The 21,774-nt window shown below is 47.6% G+C and overlaps 1 protein-coding gene across 1 annotated transcript in view; it reads right to left on the bottom strand.

Moving 5' to 3' along the window:
• Positions 1-21,774, bottom strand: part of SLC23A3 (solute carrier family 23 member 3) — a 264,087-nt gene that overhangs the window by 96,420 nt on the left and 145,893 nt on the right. The window contains exons 5-6 of the mRNA XM_078683500.1: positions 4,633-4,814; positions 2,386-2,509 (exon numbers count right to left, since the gene is read on the bottom strand). Coding sequence (XP_078539626.1) covers positions 2,386-2,509; positions 4,633-4,814 — 306 coding nt within the window. The remainder of the gene's footprint in view (positions 1-2,385; positions 2,510-4,632; positions 4,815-21,774) is intronic.

Here is a 21,774-nt window from a genome sequence, read left to right as displayed (position 1 = left end):
ATAAGTCATGTTGTAATTTATTGATCATTGTGTTCATTTGTAAATGTCTTACACTGCTCTGTGTTAAGCCTAAGGCTGCTCGACCATACTACCTCTTAATAGAGCTCTTTGGAATTGCATAGCAAGCCTTGTTTACTAGTAAGGGAACCCCTAAACTGTTTACACAGTATATTAGATTATTGATATAGCACATAAAGAGCCAGCTTCCTACACCTAGGTTGTTTGGCAATTTTCTAACATTTCTGACTTCTCCATTTGTACATGAGGTCCTTGGTCGCCCCTTGCTCTATTCTGGATTCTAATTCATGTTGTCACCTTTTAAATTAAAACGTAGTCGAAGATGAAATGCCAGGGTTATCCTCGGTCAGAACGGAGCTAGTAAAAGGAGCGCTACTGAGCGTGGACCACTGATTGGTTGTTTGAAGGGAATGGACTGAGAGCTTCTGGGCACAAATGAAAGGATGGGTTCTAGGTGCTGTGTCAGCACCTCATTCCCTCAAGACCTCAGTGGTGAGGGGCTGCCCAGGGGGCTGTGAGTAGAAGACAGATAGTTGATTGACAGATTGAATGTGCTCTTTTCAGAATATGGTGAGGAATCAGCCAACTTTATTTGACTCCAGGATAGACCCCATGGCTTATAACTCTAAAACCTTGTAGCCGCTAGTCTTTAAACTGGGGTTGAAGTTCTTTTGATGCAAATAATTGTTTTGTGAATATTTCCCCGCAGTTCCTTGACTTAGCTGGGATCTCTCAGAAATGGGTGTAATTTGGGCCTGCATTTCCGCAAGCGGTGCTTTTAAGCTCTTGTTTTAAACTTGCACTCAACTCATACTGGACTGGAGTGAGCACAGAAATGTGGCTGCTCTTCATCTTTACATCACATCCAAAGTATTTACGGCCACTGATGTTACTACTCCAGGATGATTCCACGCAGGATGTTAGATGGGGCCAGAAGCAATTGCTTACCAGACTACCCCTCATCTCCAACAGAGGGCCTGAATTAGATCTTGGTTGACGGGTTACTCCATCACAACAGTGGCGGAAATCCCGTCTGCTGAAATATAACTCCCATAGGATATCCTGTTTTCTATATTTTGGCGGACGGGGTATCCATCACCGTTGTGGTAGAGTAACCCATTCACCAAGATCGAAATCAGGCCTAGAGTCAGCATGTTCATGCTTAGTGAAGGGCTGGATCCAAGACTTATGATTTGAAGCAACCATGGATAATCCCTGATTGCGTGGTGGGAGCAGTCTAGGTAAATATGAATCCATCTGAGGGAAGCTTGAAGTACTGCTTAGAAGATTCATTTAAATGTTTATTTTTTGCTGTGTGCATGTTCCTTATATTCTGAATGTGCATCAATATATCTTACCGTCTACTACTTTTTCTCTTTATTGCTTCTGTTTAGATCCATTTTGAGGTTTTTAACTTTTATCCTCATGGTTTATAAGACAATAAACATGTAAGGTATGTAGGCGGTTAAACAAAGAAGTCTTCATTTTGATATCTTTCTGTAATTGATCCAATGGACCTTTTTACAGGGTCAGATCATTCTAAAATGTAATAGAGATAACCTTACAAACAGGAATGGATTTAGCTTCCCATCACCATATGCAATTTTATTAATTTGATATTTGTTGTTTGTAAATTATAAGAAATAAAATAATTTAAAATATGTATCCACCACAGAGAAGGGAAACAAGACTGTGCGTATTAAAAGCGTGACAAAGGTCTCAAATGTTTATTTTCCTTCCTTGGGGAACAGCAGAAGAAACATTTAGAATCTGTCCTTCTGTAGCAACCATAACATGAAAATAGTAAAGCATAATAAAATATGTTTAATGCCACCTGTGTAGGATTCCTGATTTTTAAAACCCCACTCCAAATTGTTCATACAGGTGAACTATAATTGCAACTTTTTTGATAACTTTTGTAATTTCTTCCACTTTAAAATACAACGTCTGCCTTTTCTAGAGCATTAGAAACCCCTTTTAAGTCGTGATTTAACAACCCAATACTTCAATGATCATTTCCAACCATAAAACTCCTCCTCAGATAAGATTGTAGCTCAATAATATAAAGCTTGAATATCATTGCTATAAGTCACCTTCTTCTCTTTCTCAGTGGGTCCTGAGGCATGGATGCATCTGTTAAGAGGTCCATACCAGGTCCCTGAGCGAGAAGAGAAGTAACTCTCACCAGAATCCCCTACTGTGTGATGTCATCATTCCCATAAATGTGGATGATGTCATTTCTGGGAAGCAATACACTAATCAGTAGATTAGAAGCCTGAAATCCTAATCTCCTCTTGGTCACAGAATCTTGGAAAGCATGCACAAACATAAGCCCATGTTAAAGGACATGAATAGGTACCTGCTTACCGAGAGCATGCGGAAGGCTGGGAAGAAGGTCTGCAGGAGGCAGCCCTTGGGACGGTTCCAGGTCCAGAGGGGTAGGAAGCAGCAACGCAGGTTCTGCGACAGCAAAGCCACCAGGACGACCAACCTGCAAGAGAAGGAATGTCTACCACTTTATAGTCTCAGCCGCCTCCCATGACCAACCTCCAATCCAATCAATAGTTCTCCTGTGTGTCTGAGAAGACACTTTGCGGATTTCCACAGAAATTTATAATTTAAGAGACAAGGAAAGAAAGCACACGAGACAACTGAATCATTGTTACTGTAAGACACCTCTCTATGGGGTAAATGTCTGAACACGTACTAATGGCAAATCCTGGGATTCGGTAAATCGCAGGAAATGTAGCCAGTAAATGGTTTTGGAATGTACTAAATCAATTTAGTGATTCGGCGGTAACAGCTTACAAATTGTAAATGAGTTTAGGAAACATACTAAATTGGTATTTGGAAGGGGCGTGTTTAGGAAACGTGGTCGCAAAACATTATTATTTTACCAACTACTGAAAGGTATTGGTAACCCTTTGGTGAATATTCCAAAAACATTTTACTCTTAATTTTTTTTTCAAAAACGTGACTTTTATAAAAAAATCTGACTGTTGTTTTTTAAACGCAGATAATTTTCCTGTGAGGCCACCATCCTTGTGATGGCAGCAAATTATAGTGGATTGCAATTGGCAACCTACCTGGTCAATATGCAGGAGGTAGGTCAGATTCTGACCCACTACCATTCGAATTTTTAAGAACTGACCTGTTAGTACATAGGTCAGTTCTAAGGGCCTCATGTCCATAGAATCAAAATAATAAATCATAAATTATGACTAATAGTGATTTGCAATTTTTAATATATTTCTTATTTGGAATATACTAAAATGGATTTGGTAAATATAGTCCCAATTCGCGCACTGACGTCTTATGAATGCATTGGTATTTTCTGAACCGACCTATTCACATTAGCTATCGAAATACTGAATTGTAGTAGGTCGCAATGTGACCTACCTCATTACTATGTAAATTGTAGATCGCAAATTGCGATCCACTACTTGTGGCCCTAATCACAGGGATAGAGTCCTGCTGGTGTCGGCATACCACCATGTCTATGAGTGCTTTCAAATAAAGCAATGAAGGGCATATTATCAAGGCCAGGTGTTAAAATTATCTTCATCCTTCCTCTTTAGCGGCAGGAAACTTGCGCTAAAGCGTCGATAATGGGCTTGATAATATGTCCTTGTGAATTCCCATAGCAGCCCAGGTTCTGGTGTTAACCTGGGCTGCTATGGGAATTCACAATGGCATATTATCAAGCCCATTATCGCCGCTTTATCGGCAGTTTCCTGCCGATAAAAGCGGCGATAATGTAACGCCCTTACTTGATAATATGCCCCTCAGTTTTTAGATATTCATCCCATTTTTCTTTAGAGGAGAACGGGATGCTTTTAAAAAACTGAAAAGTTACACAAATCTTTGTGTAGGAGTAGGCAGTATTCCCAGGAACCCCGCCTACTTCTACAATAGGTTTTTGACAACATTCACAAAGGGGAAGGACTCTCCAGGGGACCTCTTCCTGTTTCCCTGCGGCTTACCACCTCCTTTGAGTTAGCAGTAAAATGTTAATGTTTTGTGTTCACAAAACATTAAAGAATTTGTATTTGGAAGGACGCCCTAAACTCATTCTAAATACCTTTTCTGAATCATTAGCTTTAGTACATTCCAAAATGTCTTATTTGTTGCAAACCCACAGATTCACCACATCTGATGGTTTAGAACCATTAAAACAGTATGTACATGAGGCCCTTAAAAATCTTTACTGAGGGCAATAATATTGTTTACAAAATACGACCAGTATTTTGCAACCAGTAAATAGAACATCTGGTCCTGCAACATAAATACTAGTAACAGAGTGCATTCAATTTATTTGGAAATTTTGTACAACTCTGCATCACAATTGTGTGATAGTGCAAGTTTTATTTATTTGTGGTGTGTTAGGGCCAGTGCCTGGTATACTCGTATAATTAACTAGCTTTCCTACTTTCCTGAAAGCAAAATGGATGTATGGATTCTCTTAGATGTTGGGTCTCTTGTTTCCTTTGCTTGTTTAGATTTTGAAAATTTTTGGGATCACTGTTATGAAAAATTTGAAGATTTTCAATCTTTTTTAGTGTGCAATTTTTGAGGTGGAACCCCAGTATAGTTACCAACGTCAGGCCGACGTACAGCAGTGCTGCGCCCCAGTGAGCCGAGCTGGCTAGAGCAGCCTCCCGGTAACTGGACAGTCCGATGATCGACAGCGTGGAGGCCAGCACCATGGGCCCGGAGCGCTGGACGACCAGACCACACACGCCACTGATGGCGAACAGCACCTGCAGCATCCCAGCAGTGAGCGTGGCTCCAGAGACCTGAGGAAGAGACCAAAGCGCCATTGTGCATCTGGTGACCATCCACACTTGTTAATGACATCACTTCTGGACCACATGCCAGCAGCATCCGAAAGATCACTCTGGACCACATGCCAGCTGCATCCGAAAGATCACTCTGGACCACATACCAACAGCATCCGAAAGATCACTCTGGACCACATGCCAGCTGCATCCGAAAGATCACTCTGGACCACATGCCAGCTGCATCCGAAAGATCACTCTGGACCACATGCCAGCTGCATCCGAAAGATCACTCTGGACCACATACCAACAGCATCCGAAAGATCACTCTGGACCACATACCAGCTGCATCCGAAAGATCACTCTGGACCACATGCCAGCTGCATCCGAAAGATCACTCTGGACCACATACTAGCAGCTTCGAAAGAGCACTCTGGACTACATGCTAGCAGCATCCGAAAGAAATCTCTGAACCACATCAGCAGCATCTTAAAAGGACACTGGAACACATTCTGGCGGCTTCTGAAAGAGCACCTTGGATCACATGCCACCAGCATCCAAAAGAGATCTCTGGACCACACGCTAGCAGCTTCCCAAAAAGCACTCTGGACCACATGCCAGCAATATTCTAAAGTCTTTTAGACAACAGTGGCCCCTGTAGAATGGAACATATGGGAAAAATTAATATAGACTCAGTCGTTACTATATTAGGTGGACATGTCCAGCCGGACAGAGGTCTGATATTTACTTTTAGGTGATGGAGAAATTATCACAAAACAATACAAGAAGTGGGACACACGCCTGTGCTCTACTTAACAAATAGAAACAATACAAAGCAGGGGAGAAACAGCAAACAGGGGGCTTAGGCAAAGCTTTTCAGTTTGTTGTACATGGAGAATAAGCAATGACAAAGGCAACAAATCTCATTGTACACCTTTACAGTTAAGCATACAAAAAGTTTGGGTGTATAAGGTGTTTCAAAGTGTTGATGGTGTTTCGATCCAGCATGGAAATAAGCGGATCATCATCAGGACATAGATAGTATGCCTAATAATTAGAAGCCTCATATGCTGGGGGGCTTGGAGGTTGGTGGCAATCATGAGGAATCGCCAGGGTTATTGCTGGCGGCTTGTCGGGAGGTCCAGTTTAAATTGTGGGCCATAGAGATTAAACTCGGTGCGCTTGTGGGTGCGCAAGGTTATTCAATTTAGTTGAGATTCCTGTTAACACTCGAAGAACTATAACGGCACGATGGCCGGTGTCATGTAGTCAGCAGCGGCTCAATAGCGGAGTCTGCACAGTGATGTGGTGCACCCGGGACCACATGCTAGCACCATCCGAAAGAGCATTCTGGACCACATGCCAGAACAATCCGAAAGAGCACTCTGGACCACATGCGAGCAGCATCTGAAAGAGCACTCTGGACCACATGTCAGCAGCATCCGAAAGAGCACTCTGGACCACATGTCAGCAGCATCCGAAAGAGCACTGTGGGCCACATGCCAGCAGCATCTGAAAGAAATCTCTGGATAACATGCTAGCAGCATCCGAAAAAGCAGTCTGGACCACCTGCCAGCAGCATCTGAAAGAGCACCGTGGACCACATGCCAATAGTATCTGAAAGAGCACCCTGGACCAAATGCCAGCAGCATCTGGAAGAAATCTCTGGACCACATGCTAGCAGCGTCCGGAAGAGATATCTGGACCACATGCCAGCAGCATCTGGTAAAGCACCTGGGACCACATGCCAGCAGCATTCAAAAGAGATCTCTGGAACACATGCAAAGCAGCAACCGAAAGAGATCTCCGGACCACATTTAGCAGCATTCGTAAGAGAACTCTGAACCAGATGCTAGCAGCATCCGAAAGAGCATCCTGGACCACATGCTAGCATCATCAAAAAGAGGTCTGATCCCTTGCAGAATGACGGTACCGGTGTCTGCTTTAGAAATTTGGACTTGACAAAGGCCATAATTTTCCTGTAAGTAGATGTTACTTACATCTGACTTACTTCTGAAGTTCTAGGATTAAATCAGATCTCATGGAGAAACGGTTTTGTGGTTTGGACCTAAAGATAGAACCACTTTAAAAGCGGGCACTCGCCACATCTGATATCATAGGTGATCCTTCCCTCCTCTTTTGATTGTGGTCTCCAATAAAGTAAGGTGCTGCTGACTGCACATGTTATGTCATTTCTTGTGTGCTGTGCATCTAGTGTTTGCTGCCTGTGTCTGTAGTATCTGTGAGGCAACGGAGAACCCTGGTGTGCAGCGCAGTCGACCAGTCAGTTGGAAGAGCTCAGAAGGGCTACAAAACATATTCCTGGTGTGGTGCTATTACATGGAACTTGCCTTAATAAATTAACTTAAAGCTTCAACTACGGGTGGACTTCCATGCATCTTAACACCAGGCCTTCTAGATGAATGTTTGACTTCTATAAACTCTTCTCACACACCTCCTTGACAGCTCACGCCTTCTAATACGTTTATGCAACATGTCTACTTCAACACTTGACTGAATTGGAATAGTGCGCACAACAACCTTTGAATTTCAATACTGGGTTACAGTTTTTTTTGTGGTTCTGTTGTGCTCCTGGGACAACGTTCCCCGGTCAAGGACGTTAAACGTAATGTGTGTGGCCGCACATCACCAATGTGTCCCCCTGGGCACTACTTGTGTCCTCTCATGCGAGGTCCATGAGGCTTTAGGGAGATAATAACAAACATCTTCTCCAAAGAGAAAACTATTGGATAAAACGCATGGACTCTTTAAAGCCTCATGGATTAAATGATAGCATGGAATTCCAATGCTATCCATAAGGGATCGATAGATTCCTCAGTATGACTTATAAGATCTTTTGATCTAACCAGATAATTCTGCATGATCTCTTAGGTGTCAATTTTCTTTATTAATTAATCTACTTGATTTTTTCAATTTTGCAATATTTGCAATTTCACTGCATTAAGTTGACGAAGACATCTACCTCTCTAAGATGTCTGCTACATACCTCGGTCCTGCATTGTTGTTCTAATGTTGTATCTATTGCTTTAAAGATACTTCAGGCACATAGTTTCAATGACTTACATGTTATTTTATGTTAATGTTAAATTGCTTTTGTAAGGCGCACAGCTACCCAAAAAGGGTTTCCCGGCGCCAGCCAGAGGATGGAAGCAGAGCATAGAATTATTGGTTAAATAGCCATTTTTAAAATTCTTGCGAAAACTTCCAAATTTGTTTTGAGGCGAAGAGATGCATGCAAAGTGTTCCACAAGGTAGGACCGAGAAAGGCAAAGGAGCGACCTCCCATCCGTGAGAGTCTGATCCTGGGAACCAAAAATGTTCCCTGACTAGTGGAACGCAATTGTCGTGAAGGATAGTAAGGTTGGGCTAGGGCCTGCAGGTACAGAGGAGCAGTACGAGACTTGATCTTAAATAAAAGGCTTAACGCTTTAAACTTGACACAACTTTACACTTTCAACCAATGGAGATCGCGTAAGTAGGTGGAGGTAAATTTGGGAATTCGGCATGATAATCTCGTTGCCGTATTTTGCACTACCTGTAGCTTCCGCACTATATCTTTGTTGGCCCCTTGATAGAGAGCGTTGCCATAGTCCATTCTCGAGGTCACATGCCCTATTTTACTGTCAATTTTCTTTATTAACTAACCTTTCTTTTTTTCCAATTTAACTGCATTAAGTTCCCTAAGATGTTTGCTACACAACTCGGTTCTGCATTGTTGTCCGAATGTTGTATCTACTGTTTTAAAGATACTTCATGCACATAGTCTTAATGATATATATGCTCAATTTTCAATTTTTTTACCGCATGAACACATACTATCAGCGCGAAATAGGTGCTGGACACATTAACCTTCTCTAAGATGGCCGCCATACATCTATCATCCTAAGTCCATCATCTATGTCTATATTTAACACACTTCTTAACTCATGGTGTACACTCCTGTCTCGCTAACAGACAAGGATTGACAACACTGCTACACGCGATTAACACCGTCAGGTAAGTGTATTATCGCTCTCGCTATAAGCGACATCAGACTCATTCAATCAATCAATCAATCAATCAAGGCATTTATATAGCGCACTACTCACCCAGAGGGTCTCAAGGCGCTTGGGGGGGGTCCGCTACTGTTCGAACAGCCAGGTCTTGAGCTGCTTCCTGAAGGAGAGGTGGTCCTGGGTGAGGCGAAGGTGGGTGGGGAGGGAGTTCCATGTCTTGGCTGCCAGGTAGGAGAAGGACCTTCCTCCTGTGGTGGCTCTTCGGATGCGGGGGACGGCGGCGATGGCGTGGTTGGTCGATCGAAGCTGGCGGGTCGGAGTGTAGAAGTTGAGTCGATTGTTGAGGTATCCTGGGCCTTGGTTGTGCAGGGCTTTGTGTGCGTGGGTGAGGAGTCGGAACGTGATTCTCTTGTTGATCGGGAGCCAGTGCAGGTCTCTCGTGTCCGGAGATGTGGCTGTGTCGGGGGATGTCCAGGATGAGTCTTGCTGAGGCGTTCGGGATCCGCTGGAGTCTCTTCTGGAGTTTGGCAGTGGTTCCGGCGTAGAGGGAGTTGCCGTAGTCCAGTCGGCTGGTGACGAGGGCCTGGGTGACCGTCTTCCTAGTCTCGGTGGGGATCCACCGGTAGATCTTGCGTAGCATGCGCAGGGTGTTGAAGCATGACGAGGAGACGGCGTTGACTTGTCTGGTCATGGAGAGGGAGGAGTCCAGGATGAAGCCCAGGTTTTGTGCGTGGTCCGTTGGTTTGGGGGCGCTGCCCAGGGCGGGGGGCCTCCAGGAGTCGTCCCAGGCGGAGGGCGAAGATCCCAGGATAAGGACTTCCGTCTTGTCTGAGTTCAGTTTCAGGCGGCTGTTCATCATCCACTCGGCTACGTCTTTCATCCCTTCATGTAGGTTGGCTCTGGTGGTGTCGGGGTCGTTGGTGAGAGAGAGGATCAGCTGGGTGTCGTCGGCGTAAGAGATGATGTTGAGGTTGTGCTGGCGTGCGATGGCCGCAAGGGGGCTCATGTAGACATTGAAGAGGGTGGGGCTGAGCGATGAACCCTGGGGGACTCCGCAGATGACTTTGGTGGCCTCTGATTTGAACGGGGGGAGGCGGACTCTCTGTGTCCTTCCTGCGAGGAAGGAGGTGACCCATTCTAGTGCCTTCTCTTGGATTCCGACCTTGCTGAGGCGCTGTATTAGGGTGCGGTGGCAGACGGTGTCGAATGCAGCTGAGAGGTCCAGGAGGATGAGGGCCGCTGTTTCCCCGTTGTCGAGCAGGGCTCGGATGTCGTCAGTGGCGGCAATGAGGGCGGTCTCGGTGCTGTGGTTGGCCCGGAAGCCAGACTGCGAGGGGTCGAGGGATCCATTTGTCTCGAGGAAGGCGGCCAGCTGCTTGTTGACGGTCTTCTCGATGACTTTGGCCGGAAACGGGAGAAGCGAGATGGGGCGGTAGTTTTTGAGTTCGGTGGGGTCCGCTGATGGTTTCTTCAGTAGAGCGCTGAGTTCGGCGTGCTTCCAGCTCTCCGGGAAGGTTGCGGTGGCGAAGGAGATGTTGATGATGTCCCGTAGGTGGGGTGCGATGATGGAGTCGGCCTTGTTGAAGATGTGGTGAGGGCAGGGGTCGGTTGGAGATCCGGAGTGGATGGAGTTCATCGTGCGAAGGGTTTCTTCGGTGTTGATCGGGGTCCAGGCGCGGAGGGTGGTGGTGGAGAGAGCAGGTGCGGTCGTGGGGAGCGTTGACTGTGTGCTGAAGCTGTTGTGTATATCCGCGATCTTGTTGTGGAAGTAGGAGGCGAGGGAGTTGCAGAGGTCTTGCGATGGGGTGATGTCGTTGTTTCCGGCGCTGGGGTTGGAGAGCTCTTTGACGATTTTGAAGAGTTCTTTGCTGTTGTGTGCGTTGTTGTCTAGTCGTTCCTTGAATGCGGTTTTCTTGGTGGTGTGGATCAGTTGGTGGTGTTTTTGGGTGGCGAGCTTGAGGGTGGTCATGTTGTCTGGTGTTGGGTCTCTGTGCCAGGCTTTCTCGAGGGTTCGGCAGTTCTTCTTGGAGCTCTTGAGTTCGTCGGTGAACCATGGTGCTTTCTTACTGCCGGGTCTGCTGGGCGGGGTCCTCAGTGGGGCGAGGTCGTCTGCGCAGTTGCTGATCCACTTCGTGAGGTTGTTGGCGGCCTGGCTGGGGTTCGCTGAGCTCGCGGGGGGGTCCTGGCTCAGGGATGCGACAAGCTGGTCGGCTGTGATCTTGTTCCAGCTTCTGCGTGCAACCTGTTGCTGGTGGTGGTGGATCGTGTTCTTTTTGAAGCTGAAGTGGACGCAGCTGTGGTCCGTCCAGTGGAGTCCGGTGGCGTGGCTGAAGGCGATGTCCTTGCTAGAGGAGAAGACGGGGTCAAGCGTGTGTCCGGCGTAGTGGGTGGGGGTGGTCACCAGCTGCTTGAGACCGAGGTTGGCGAGGTTGTCCAGTAAGGTGGTGGTGTTGTGGTCGTTGTTGTTCTCCAGGTGGAAGTTGAGGTCCCCGAGGAGGATGTAGTCAGCGGAGGGGAGGGCGTGCGGTCTGATGAAGTCAGCGATGTCTTCGCTGAATTGTGTACGTGGTCCCGGGGGTCTGTAGATGAGGGTGCCTCTGAGGGTGGTCTTGGGGTCGGTGTGGATCTGGAAGTGCAGGTGTTCGGCGGCTCTGAAGGTGTCGTCGATGATGGTCGTGACACGGATGGTGTTCCTGTGGATGATGGCGATGCCTCCTCCGGTCTGATTGACGCGGTTCCTCCGGGTGATCTTGTATCCGTCCGGGATGGCGATGGTGATGTCGGGTGCTGAGGAGGCGTTCATCCATGTTTCTGTGAGGAAGGCGATGTCTGGTGATGTAGTGTCGAGCAGGTTCCATAGTCCCACGGCGTGTCTGTGGACGGATCGGGTGTTGAGGAGGATGCACTTGAGGTGGTTGCTGCTGGATTTTGGGTTGGCGGGTGCGGGTGCCGTGCGGGTCCGGATGCAGGAGTACTTGCAGGAGTGGCAGCTGAAGGGTCCGTGTGAGCGTCTCGGGGTGGCTCGGTAGCAACCAGGGATCCGGCCGGTGTTGAGTGCGTTGAGGGCGGCGGCGTCGTAGGTCTGTCGGGGCGTCTTGCATCGGCGGGGGCCAGGGGTCCTGGCACTGGACGCGGTCCAGGCGCGGACGGGCGCAGACGGGCTTACCTTTAGCGCGCCTTCGGCGCACAATCGGCGCACAATCGGCGCGCCCGCTGCGCGTGGGAGTGGGCATCATAAGTGAGGAGCCGGGAGGGCGGGTCAGCTGGGGGGCGTGTCCGCCGGGAGTCAGCGGCGGCGGGAAAAAGTGGCGGCCCAGCGGCGGCTGGGGCGTCCAAGGAGGCAGCGGGCAACCGGCAAAGCGATGCGGGAGTAGGCAGGAGCAGCGGAGAGTGGGGGCGACCTCGCCTGCAGGTAGGCGCAGTGGTCACTCCCTACACCTCGGGCGCGGGCCCCTTAAGAGAGGAGCCGGGAGGGCGGGTCAGCTGGGGGGCGTGTCCGCCGGGAGTCAGCGGCGGCGGGAAAAAGTGGTGGCCCAGCGGCGGCTGGGGCGTCCAAGGAGGCAGCGGGCAACCGGCAAAGCGATGCAGGAGTAGGCAGGAGCAGCGGAGAGTGGGGGCGACCTCGCCTGCAGGTAGGCGCAGTGGTCACTCCCTACACCTCGGGCGCGGGCCCCTTAAGAGAGGAGCCGGGAGGGCGGGTCAGCTGGGGGGCGTGTCCGCCGGGAGTCAGCGGCGGCGGGAAAAAGTGGCGGCCCAGCGGCGGCTGGGGCGTCCAAGGAGGCAGCGGGCAACCGGAAAAGCGATGCGGGAGTAGGCAGGAGCAGCGGAGAGTGGGGGCGACCTCGCCTGCAGGTAGGCGCAGTGGTCACTCCCTACACCTCGGGCGCGGGCCCCTTAAGAGAGGAGCCGGGAGGGCGGGTCAGCTGGGGGGCGTGTCCGCCGGGAGTCAGCGGCGGTGGGAAAAAGTGGCGGCCCAGCGGCGGCTGGGGCGTCCAAGGAGGCAGCGGGCAACCGGCAAAGCGATGCGGGAGTAGGCAGGAGCAGCGGAGAGTGGGGGCGACCTCGCCTGCAGGTAGGCACAGTGGTTACTCATCCATATGTATTGGAAGGTACTATTTAACAGCGCCGCATTTATTTTATTAGATCCGAATACCTGGCACATCTCAAGCAAGCATATTCGTGCAATGTCTCATAAATTCCCAATCTATTTCATACCGTGTACGCGTGTAACTTTACTCCGTGGCACCACGACTTGCAACTGTTTTCACTTGGTTTCCTTGCTAAACTTTATTTTCCTGCTTTAACCGATTCTGGACAGACGGTTCTTCTTAAAAGGGTACTATTCAACCAACACTTGTTCGTCATAAAATTACGTTTCCACTGTTCATATTCACATTTAACATACCACCCCGTCATTATCTATGAACGCATGATGGCATGACACACATTAATCAACCCATCATAATACGCTGTATTGTCCCCATATAATACGTTTGTTGTTACAGATTTTTCCCTGATGAAGGGTTTGTAACCCAAAATGCATTAGATAAATAATGAGACAGTTATGAAAATGAACGAATGAAGATTATAACAAAAGTGAATACAACTTTTACAAAACCATAAAAATGCAAAAAAAACTTTATTTGGAAGAACTTTCTTTGACAAAATTGGTTAAAAAATGGAAACCTCGCATGAGAGGACACAAGTAGTGCCCAGAGGGACACATCCAATTGGTGATGGGCGGCAACACACATTACTTCAACACTTGCACACTTGTTTCTGATGGACACATCTGCCTGTGGATTCCTCACCTTTTGAATTACCCCTGTGCCAGCATTCCACAGAAACTTTTTTCTAGCTCTCCCACGGCAACAAGGACGTCATAATGGCTCGGCCCCGCTCGTGACTCCGTATAACGTCACCAGAGCAACAAGAAGACCTCATCGGCGTGCTGACGTCAGTTCCCTTTTTTCTGCCCCGTCGACGCGTAAAGGTTTTCTGGGACTCACCATTTTCTTCACAGGTACTTTGTTATCTGCTATTTCCATTGGTGTAGCAGTGCTATGGCGACATCGAAGAAGTCAGGTTTCAAGCCTTACAGAGAGTGTGGGGGTCATATGTCTATCACTGACCCCCATGAAGACTGTTTGTGGTGTCTTTCTTCTGACCTCAAGGTCAGAGGCTGCTCCAGTTGCTAGAAGATGAATCCGACGGCTTTGAAGGAGTGTGAGTCTAAGCGTTTAATGGCGAAGGCAAGAAAGGAGAAGAGGGGCCGAAAGAGGTCAAAATAAATGTCGTCAACTTCGCATACTTCAAAGTTGAGGAAAGACAAGATGAAGAGAAGGAACGGTTCCCGACGTCGTTTATCGAAGGATAGAGTTTTGAGGTCTCCGGCTTCGCGATGTCGCTCTGAAGATTTCATTTTGCCGTCGCCTTCTCCTTCTCCTCAAGCAACTCCGGCTCACTCTCTGACGCCGAGGGGTTCTCCAGCACAGTCACCAACGCCAAAGGGTTCTCCGGCGCCTATGTTATCTCCAGCGCCAAGAGATTCTCAGGAGCCTAGGATGTCTTCTCCTGGGACTGCAACCTCTCCTGTTTTGGGTCCGACGTCCCCGACGCCTACCCGGCCTTGAGTGGATTCAGACTCGGCTCCTTATCCACCCTGTCCTGGACCTGGGTCGGATCCTTCGCATTTTCTTAATGTGATGTATGGCATGTTTGCCAGAGCAGCGGCCCTGTGGGTCCGCTTGAATTCAATTTGGGTGTTCCTCAGTAATATGGCCAGGCACCCTTCGTACGCTGTATTCCGACGGCGCCGTCCTGGCAGTTTCCCGCTCCGAGGTTTTCAATGCCGCTTTCGCAGACTCCGGCACCATCTAGTGGACCTTCTTCCTCTCTGCTTTGATCGGTGCCGTTGCCTACATCAGAGGCTCTTTCTTCGACGCCAGCACCGGTGTCTCCGGCGCCCTGCTTTGCGACGCCGATGCCGGTCCCGAAGCTGCGGTCAAGAAGAGAAGCCCAAAGGCTGTTGGAAGAGGAAGAATTTCAGCTGGGGGAAGCTGAAGATGGTGAACTTGAAGAGTCTGTTGATGAGTTTGAGGGCTTCAGGAGGCGAGTGGTCTAGGCACATCCCCAGAGTGGCAGCATTCATCACCAAAGGCCTTGCCTTCTGATGATGAGGCACCATACCATGCTGTTATTAGGAAGGCTGCTGAACTTTTAGACCTTCAGTTGCCTACTGCTGAGTTCAGACCAAATATTCGACTTGCAGGATGCATATTTTCACATCCCCATCCTGAAGTCACACAGGGATGTACGTCGTTACAACGCATGCCTTTACAACGCAACTTTTACAACGCAAGCCGTTACAACGACTTGCGTTGGGGGGCGCTGGATAGTGAATAGTTTAATTTACTATTTCAACTCCAGCCCCCGTGGATAGTAGGGAAGGTGTTGGATAGTAAATTAAAACTATTCCCTATCCTAGAGCGCCCCCCAGCGCAAGTCGTTGTAATCACTTGCGTTGTAATGGTTGCGTCGTAAAGGTACTGCGTTGTAAAAGTTGCATTGTAAACGCTGTTCCCCGTCACACAGGAAGTATGTCTGTTTTACGGTAGGCTCTCAGCACTACCAGTTTACAGTCCTTCCGTTCAGTCTTACTTCTGCGCCTCAGATCTTCACATAGGTGATGGCGGTGGTGGCAGCTCATCTCAGGAAGTCAGGGATTCCTGTTTTCCCCTATCTGGATGACTGGCTGCTCAAAGCGAAGTCGCCAGAGATGGTGCTTCATCATCCTCACGTGACAGCACGGCTGTTGTTCAACTTGGGCTGCTCGATAAATGGGCCCAAATCGTACCTGGTGCCCTTCACAGGGCAACCTGTTCATAGGGGCAGTCCTGGACACGATTGTGTGTCGAGCTTTCCCGCCTCAGAGGATTTTCGACATTCAAGAGATGATTCCTTTGTTTCACGATGGAGCGGTTGTTTCAGTCCTGAAGGTCCTACGCCTGCTCGGTCTGTTCGCTTCCTGCATTCTGTTGGTCAACCATGCATGTGGCACATGAGTGCACTACAGTGGTGCCTCAGCAGGCAGTGGTTTCAGCACAACGGAGATCTCAGGGAGATGGTCAGGATCTCCAGAGACACTGCAGTGGATCTGTCTTGGAAAATGTGGAGGACAATCTGTTGCAAGAGAAGCCCTTTCATCTTCCTCCACTGGTGGCCATAGTAATCATGGATGCCTCCACTCTAGGGTGGGGTGCTCATCTGGGGGATCTGAAGATCAAAGGCCTTTGGTCTCCGTAGGAAAGGTTGTTTCACATCAACCGTCTGGAATTACGGGCAATACGTTCGGCTCTCAAGGCCTTTCTTCCCTCCCTTCGCTGTCAGTCGGTTCTGGTCTTGGCAGACAACACTACTGCAATGTGGTACATAAACAAACAGGGAGGAGTAGGGTTGTGTCATCTCTGCAGAGTGGCTCTGCGACTCTGGTCTTGGGCTCAGGACCATCAGATTTGTGTGATGGCAAATCATCTGGCAGGAGTGCTAAATGTGCGTGCGGACAATCTTAGCCTCGGCCGATCACGAGTGGCGGCTTCATCGGGAGGTGGTCCATCACATCTTCAGGATGTGGGGGTTTCCTCCGTTGGACCTGTTTGCCATTCACGAGAATGTGATGCGAGGAGCATTGGGGGACGTGTTTCAGTTGGAATGGGGTTCGCAGCTCCTTTATGTGTTTCCTCCCATACCCTTGATTCCTCGGGTTCTGAGGAAGATCCGCCAAGACCGGGCCCAAGTCATATTGATTGCTCTGGAATGGCCGAGAAGGGTGTGGTACACAGATCTACTTCACCTCTCTTCGCACCCTCCGCTCCGCGTCCCTCTGAGGGCAGATCTCCTCTCGCAGCCTCTGGGGCTGGTTCTACACCCCCACCCCCACCTCCAGAGCCTGCACCTTCATGGCAACCTGAGTTCTGTCGCTCTTTCCCACTGGATGTGGTGGATGTTATTTTATCATCAAGGAGACACAACACCAAATCTATTTATTCCTCCAGGTGGCCCAAATTTGTGGAATTGTGTTGAGAGAGGTCCACTGATCCGTCGAAGACCTGTTTGTCTGATGTGCTTGGTTTCTCTCTTTCCTTGGCTCAGCAGGGTTGTGCTGTGTCCACGGTTAAGGGTTATTTGTCGGCTTTGTCGGCTTTCCTCTGTTTGCCGGACCAGCCGTCTTTATTTAAGTCCCCCATTGTTATGAGGTTCATTAAGGGCCTTACCAATAGGTTTCCTCCCATTCCCTTCATTATGCATTAGTGGGATTTAAATCTTGTACTCCCTTTCCTAATGGGTTCTCCGTTTGAGCCTCTTCATAGTTGCCTGTTGAGGCTTCTTTCTTTCAAAACGCTCTTTCTGATCGCTATCACCTCTGCCAGGAGGGTCTGTGAGCTTCAGACTCTTAGTTCTAAGCCTCCGTTTTTAACCATTCATGCAGAAAATATAATTCTCAGGACCAGGCTGCTTTGCTGCCTAATGTGGTTACTTCTTTCCATCTAGGGCAATCTGTTACCTTACCTACCTTCTATCCTTCCCCTCACCCTTCCAAGGAGGAGGAGAGACTTCATTGTCTGGATCCTAAGAGGGCTGTCAGCTTCTATCTGGACAGAACCAAGGATCTGAGACTGGATGATCAGCTCTTCGTGGGCTACGTTGGGCGAATGAAAGGCAAGGCTGTCCACAAGCGAACATTCTCCAGGTGGATCATCTTGTGCATCAAGATCTGCTACGCCTTGGCCAAGAAGGAACCACTTGAAGGTATTAGAGCTCATTTGACCAGAGCGAAGTCTTCTTCTTCTGCTTTGGTTAGAAGGGTTCCTGTTGTTGACATTTATAAGGCAGCAACATGGCCTCCGTCCACACCTTTGCGAAGGATTCAGTGGTTAGGAGGGATGGCCATTTTGCACGCTCTGTGCTGCAGTATTTTGTGGTATTAGTAGGTGGACACCCTCCTTCGGGAGCGGGACTGCTGTAGGATTCAATTCAAAATGTGCGGAATCCACAGGCAGATGTATCCATCAGAAGAACAAGTTACTTAACTTCGGTAACGCTTTTTCTGGTGGATACAGTATCTGCCTGTGGATTCCTCACTGAACCACCCTCCTCCCCGTTGTCCACCTTCGTATATCAAAAGAGTTTTTAGTTATTTGACATGGTTATTTCTCTATGTCTTTTGATGCCTTGCTATTGGGGTTTAGGAAATGCTTTGTTTCTTTGGCTTTTCCTATTTTTCTCTATGCTGTGTGTATTTATGTATATATTGTATACTGTGTATACTCCAATTATGTTGTCGGTCCACCCGTTCACCTTGGAGGCACGGAAAAAATGGCTGACGAGGCCTTCGTGTGGCTCCGGTGACATCATACGGAGTCTCGAGCGGGGCTGTGCCATTATGACGTCCTCGTTGACGTGGGAGAGCTAAAACAAGTTTCCATGGAATGCAGGCGCAGGGGTTTCAAAAGATGAGTAATCCACATGCAGATACTGTATCCACCAGAAAAAGTGTTACTGACGGTAAGTAACTTGTTTGTTAGGTGTATTAAACTGACTGCTGTAAAACCCAGAGGAAGGGAGAATGCTGTCTCCCAAAACACAGCAAGTTGGTTAGGAGGGATTTGATTTCATGAATTATTCTGCTACTAAGTGTTAAGACTCTCAGCCACATGCATCTCTGAACCTTTGGTGGATGTTAAAGACTAGAAATCGGACAAAATGTACACAATTGCACTTCGCACTTCCTTTGGACTATTTTGTTTTATTGCTATAAATTTGAAAGAATAGACAATTGACTTTGTTATGCAACCACAACCTGTGTAATGAAGTTTGAAAGCTCTGCATACAACTTTCTGCTGTTGGAAAACTTTTTGAATTTTAAAATATTGCTATAAAAAGGCTGCCACGAGTGATTTATAACTCAGATATGTGTGGTGAAATCAAACGAGCCAAGTGAAGGTTTGGTATTAGCAATATGGTATTGGAGTGCGTGCCCTTTACCTCTATTTCCACCAGCACTGCAATATTCATTTTTAAAAATCTACTGCATCTGTCAGTGAAGCACAGAGAAACAAATGAGCATGGTTTGTTAGACTACTTTCCCAATCTTGCTTGAAATGTAATGGCCTATAGCCAGGGCACAAGTCGTAAAAAAAGAAGTGGGGGGACGCTGTCACCGGAAGTGACGTCAAAACACGACGTGACGTCACGAAAGGTGCCGAGCACCTCGTCCCAGATAGGCCAAAGAGTGAAGTCCAGCTGTTTGGCAGGGGGGACGCCGGTAAAATAAGTGGGGGGACGCCGTCCACCCGCGTGGTAGCCCGACTCGAGCCCTGCCTATAGCAGAATTGTGGCGAGAGTCGAATAGCACCACATTACGCATCACAGTCAAAAGTGGTGACCACGCCCACTTGAGTGATGGCTCCACCTCCAATATTTCCATTTTTGGTCAAAGCAGCGCTTCCAATCGCTGACTGACCAATGCTCACGGAGTACTTGGCCACGCCTTTAAGCACATTCTAGAGCCAACTTTCTTCTTTTAAATAAATTAAGAAAACATGAGTGATCCATGTGTGACAATTGGGGAGTCCTGGAAAAGTTTGTTTTCGACATCGGACCTTGATTCGCATTTAATAACTTATTATCATTGAACAGGTACTTGAAAATAAAAGATAAGAAGGAGCGGTGATACCTCCCATTTAGTGGAGAAATCATTTGCTGGTTTTGAGGTAAGTGAAGAATCATAAATTTAATCCAGCAATTTTCAAATGAGAGGAAAAAAAAATTATGAGTATTATGTTCCTAAACGTTCGATGTAACCTTGTTTGCAGAACAAAAGCTTCTTTGTCAAGTACAATAGTGTAAGAGCGCTGAGCGCAGCAATTAATAGGATTAAATCGAGTGTCAGAGAATACATTTAAAGAGCATCCTTTTTAGTTTTGCTTAATTGACACAAAATTAAGTGATTAAAATGAACAAATGTTTTTTGTATTACATGGTAAAGATTAAACATTTAAAGGGATTAATTTGACTGGAAAATCAATCTGGTGATGTGATTACATTGGGATTTAATTGAATTTGATTAAGAGGCAGTCAAGTGGAGAGGAAAAATGTTTCTTTTGGTTTTTAGGCAGAAAGTGAATGTTAGCCACCTGCTATAGACGTGTCTTGATGGCTCAGATTGGTGAAATGTATAATGTCGAATAAAAAAAGTTGTTTGTACGGTAAAAAAATAAGCCTATTAACACCCCATGGGCAAATATATTAGCAGTTTGGCTGACTTTGTACTGTGGAATGTATAAGATACATACTTCTGCAGTACATAACACAGAAACATCTTCTTACAAGGGCAAAGTGTATTTAATGGGCCGCGGAACAAATACCAAACATGTGTGGCATATGAGTTTTAGGATCAGAAAATACCAATGCAGCAATGACATTTCTTTGTAAAAACCGAGCAAATTGATTTTGACGCTAAAACAAACTGATTTTGCTTCAAATCTGTCCCATCTCACATTTTAAGAGTGGAGGACCATGTTTAGTTCTATCTCTTGTTACAAAAGGAGCAAAAATGGTGTAAATGAATTTGCTCTTTTTTGCACTCGTGAACATTTCTCTAACAAGGGCCTGGGCTTGCATGAGTCCCTTAATTATCATCATGTGTGTTCATCTAGTTGTTTCATTTGAAATACAGAAATCTACACCCAGTATGCAACAAGTCGAGAAAAGATGGCTCAGGTCCCTACACAGAAATGTTCCACTGGTGCACAAACATTGCAAATCAACTTTGCAGTTCTAAATTGTATTGTGGGTTCGAGCACTTTTTTACGTTTACAAATATTCTTAGTCTGAGGGACCCGCATTATCACCACACACAGGGGGAACTCCAGCCTTCAGCCCCCAGACTGCCTTGCTGTTCTTTGCGCCTGGAGGCGCCGCCACTTTCCCTCGCGCCTGGAGGCGCATAAATGCGATCGCGGCTTCCGCTTCGCGGGGCGCGCCCGGGCCAAGGGCGGGCCCGTCCTTGCCCGTCACTGACTGGAGGAGGCTGGGCTATACCCTTTTCATCTGTCAGCAGCCAACCCAGTGCACATCAGTAGACTGCATGCCCCTCAAAGTAAGTGACAATTACTGAATAACCCGGGTGGATTGAGGCAGAGATGCAGCCTGTGCTCAGGAGTGCTTAGAGTATTGTGTTTTGGGTGGTTGTATGTTCTTACTTCGCATTCCGTTGCAACGCATGCCTTTACCACGCATGCGTTACAACGGAATGGTATTTCTACGCACTAGCTTTTCCTCAAATTCTTGCGTGGTGACGTCATACATCATTAAGAGAAAACGGAAGTTTTTCCCCGTTTTCTCTTAAACAACGCTGTTTGCCTGCATATCCCGACGTGACTTCTGCTGAGTTCTTTTTTTGGGGCGGAGACCCCCCCCAAACCCCTTTTTTTACTTTTAACCTTTACCACATATGCCTTTACTACATACCTCGTAGTAAAGGTATGCGTGGTAAAGGCTTTCGTGGTAACCACGCATGCGTTGTACTACATGTGTGGTTAAAGTATCCGTGGAAACAGCCGCGTTGTAGTGGCCGTTTTCCGTATTGGGTATCAGCATAGAGAATTTGAAATTGCTTTGTGTCCTGTGCAGTGATAGTAGTGGTGGGTGAAGCTCGCTTGGGTAAGTGCATTTTCCAAGCAGGCCATGGGGAAAAGGAAGGAACCCCCCATGGGTTTATCCCCGAACACACCCAAGGGCACTATTGACTCTTTCCTAACAAAGGCAGTGGGAGCAATTACAAAAGAAATCGATAAGACAGAAAGACGGCTCTCGTTAGGCAGGACTGGATCATTTGCGTTGACAATAGAAGGGGACCAGGCATTGGTTGGCACTGGTAGCCGGAACTGTGGATGGAAATG

Source organism: Lissotriton helveticus, chromosome 3_1 (genome assembly GCF_964261635.1).
Source record: "Lissotriton helveticus chromosome 3_1, aLisHel1.1, whole genome shotgun sequence".
Taxonomy (NCBI): Eukaryota; Metazoa; Chordata; class Amphibia; order Caudata; family Salamandridae; genus Lissotriton; species Lissotriton helveticus.
This window is presented reverse-complemented; position numbering and strand designations above follow the sequence as displayed.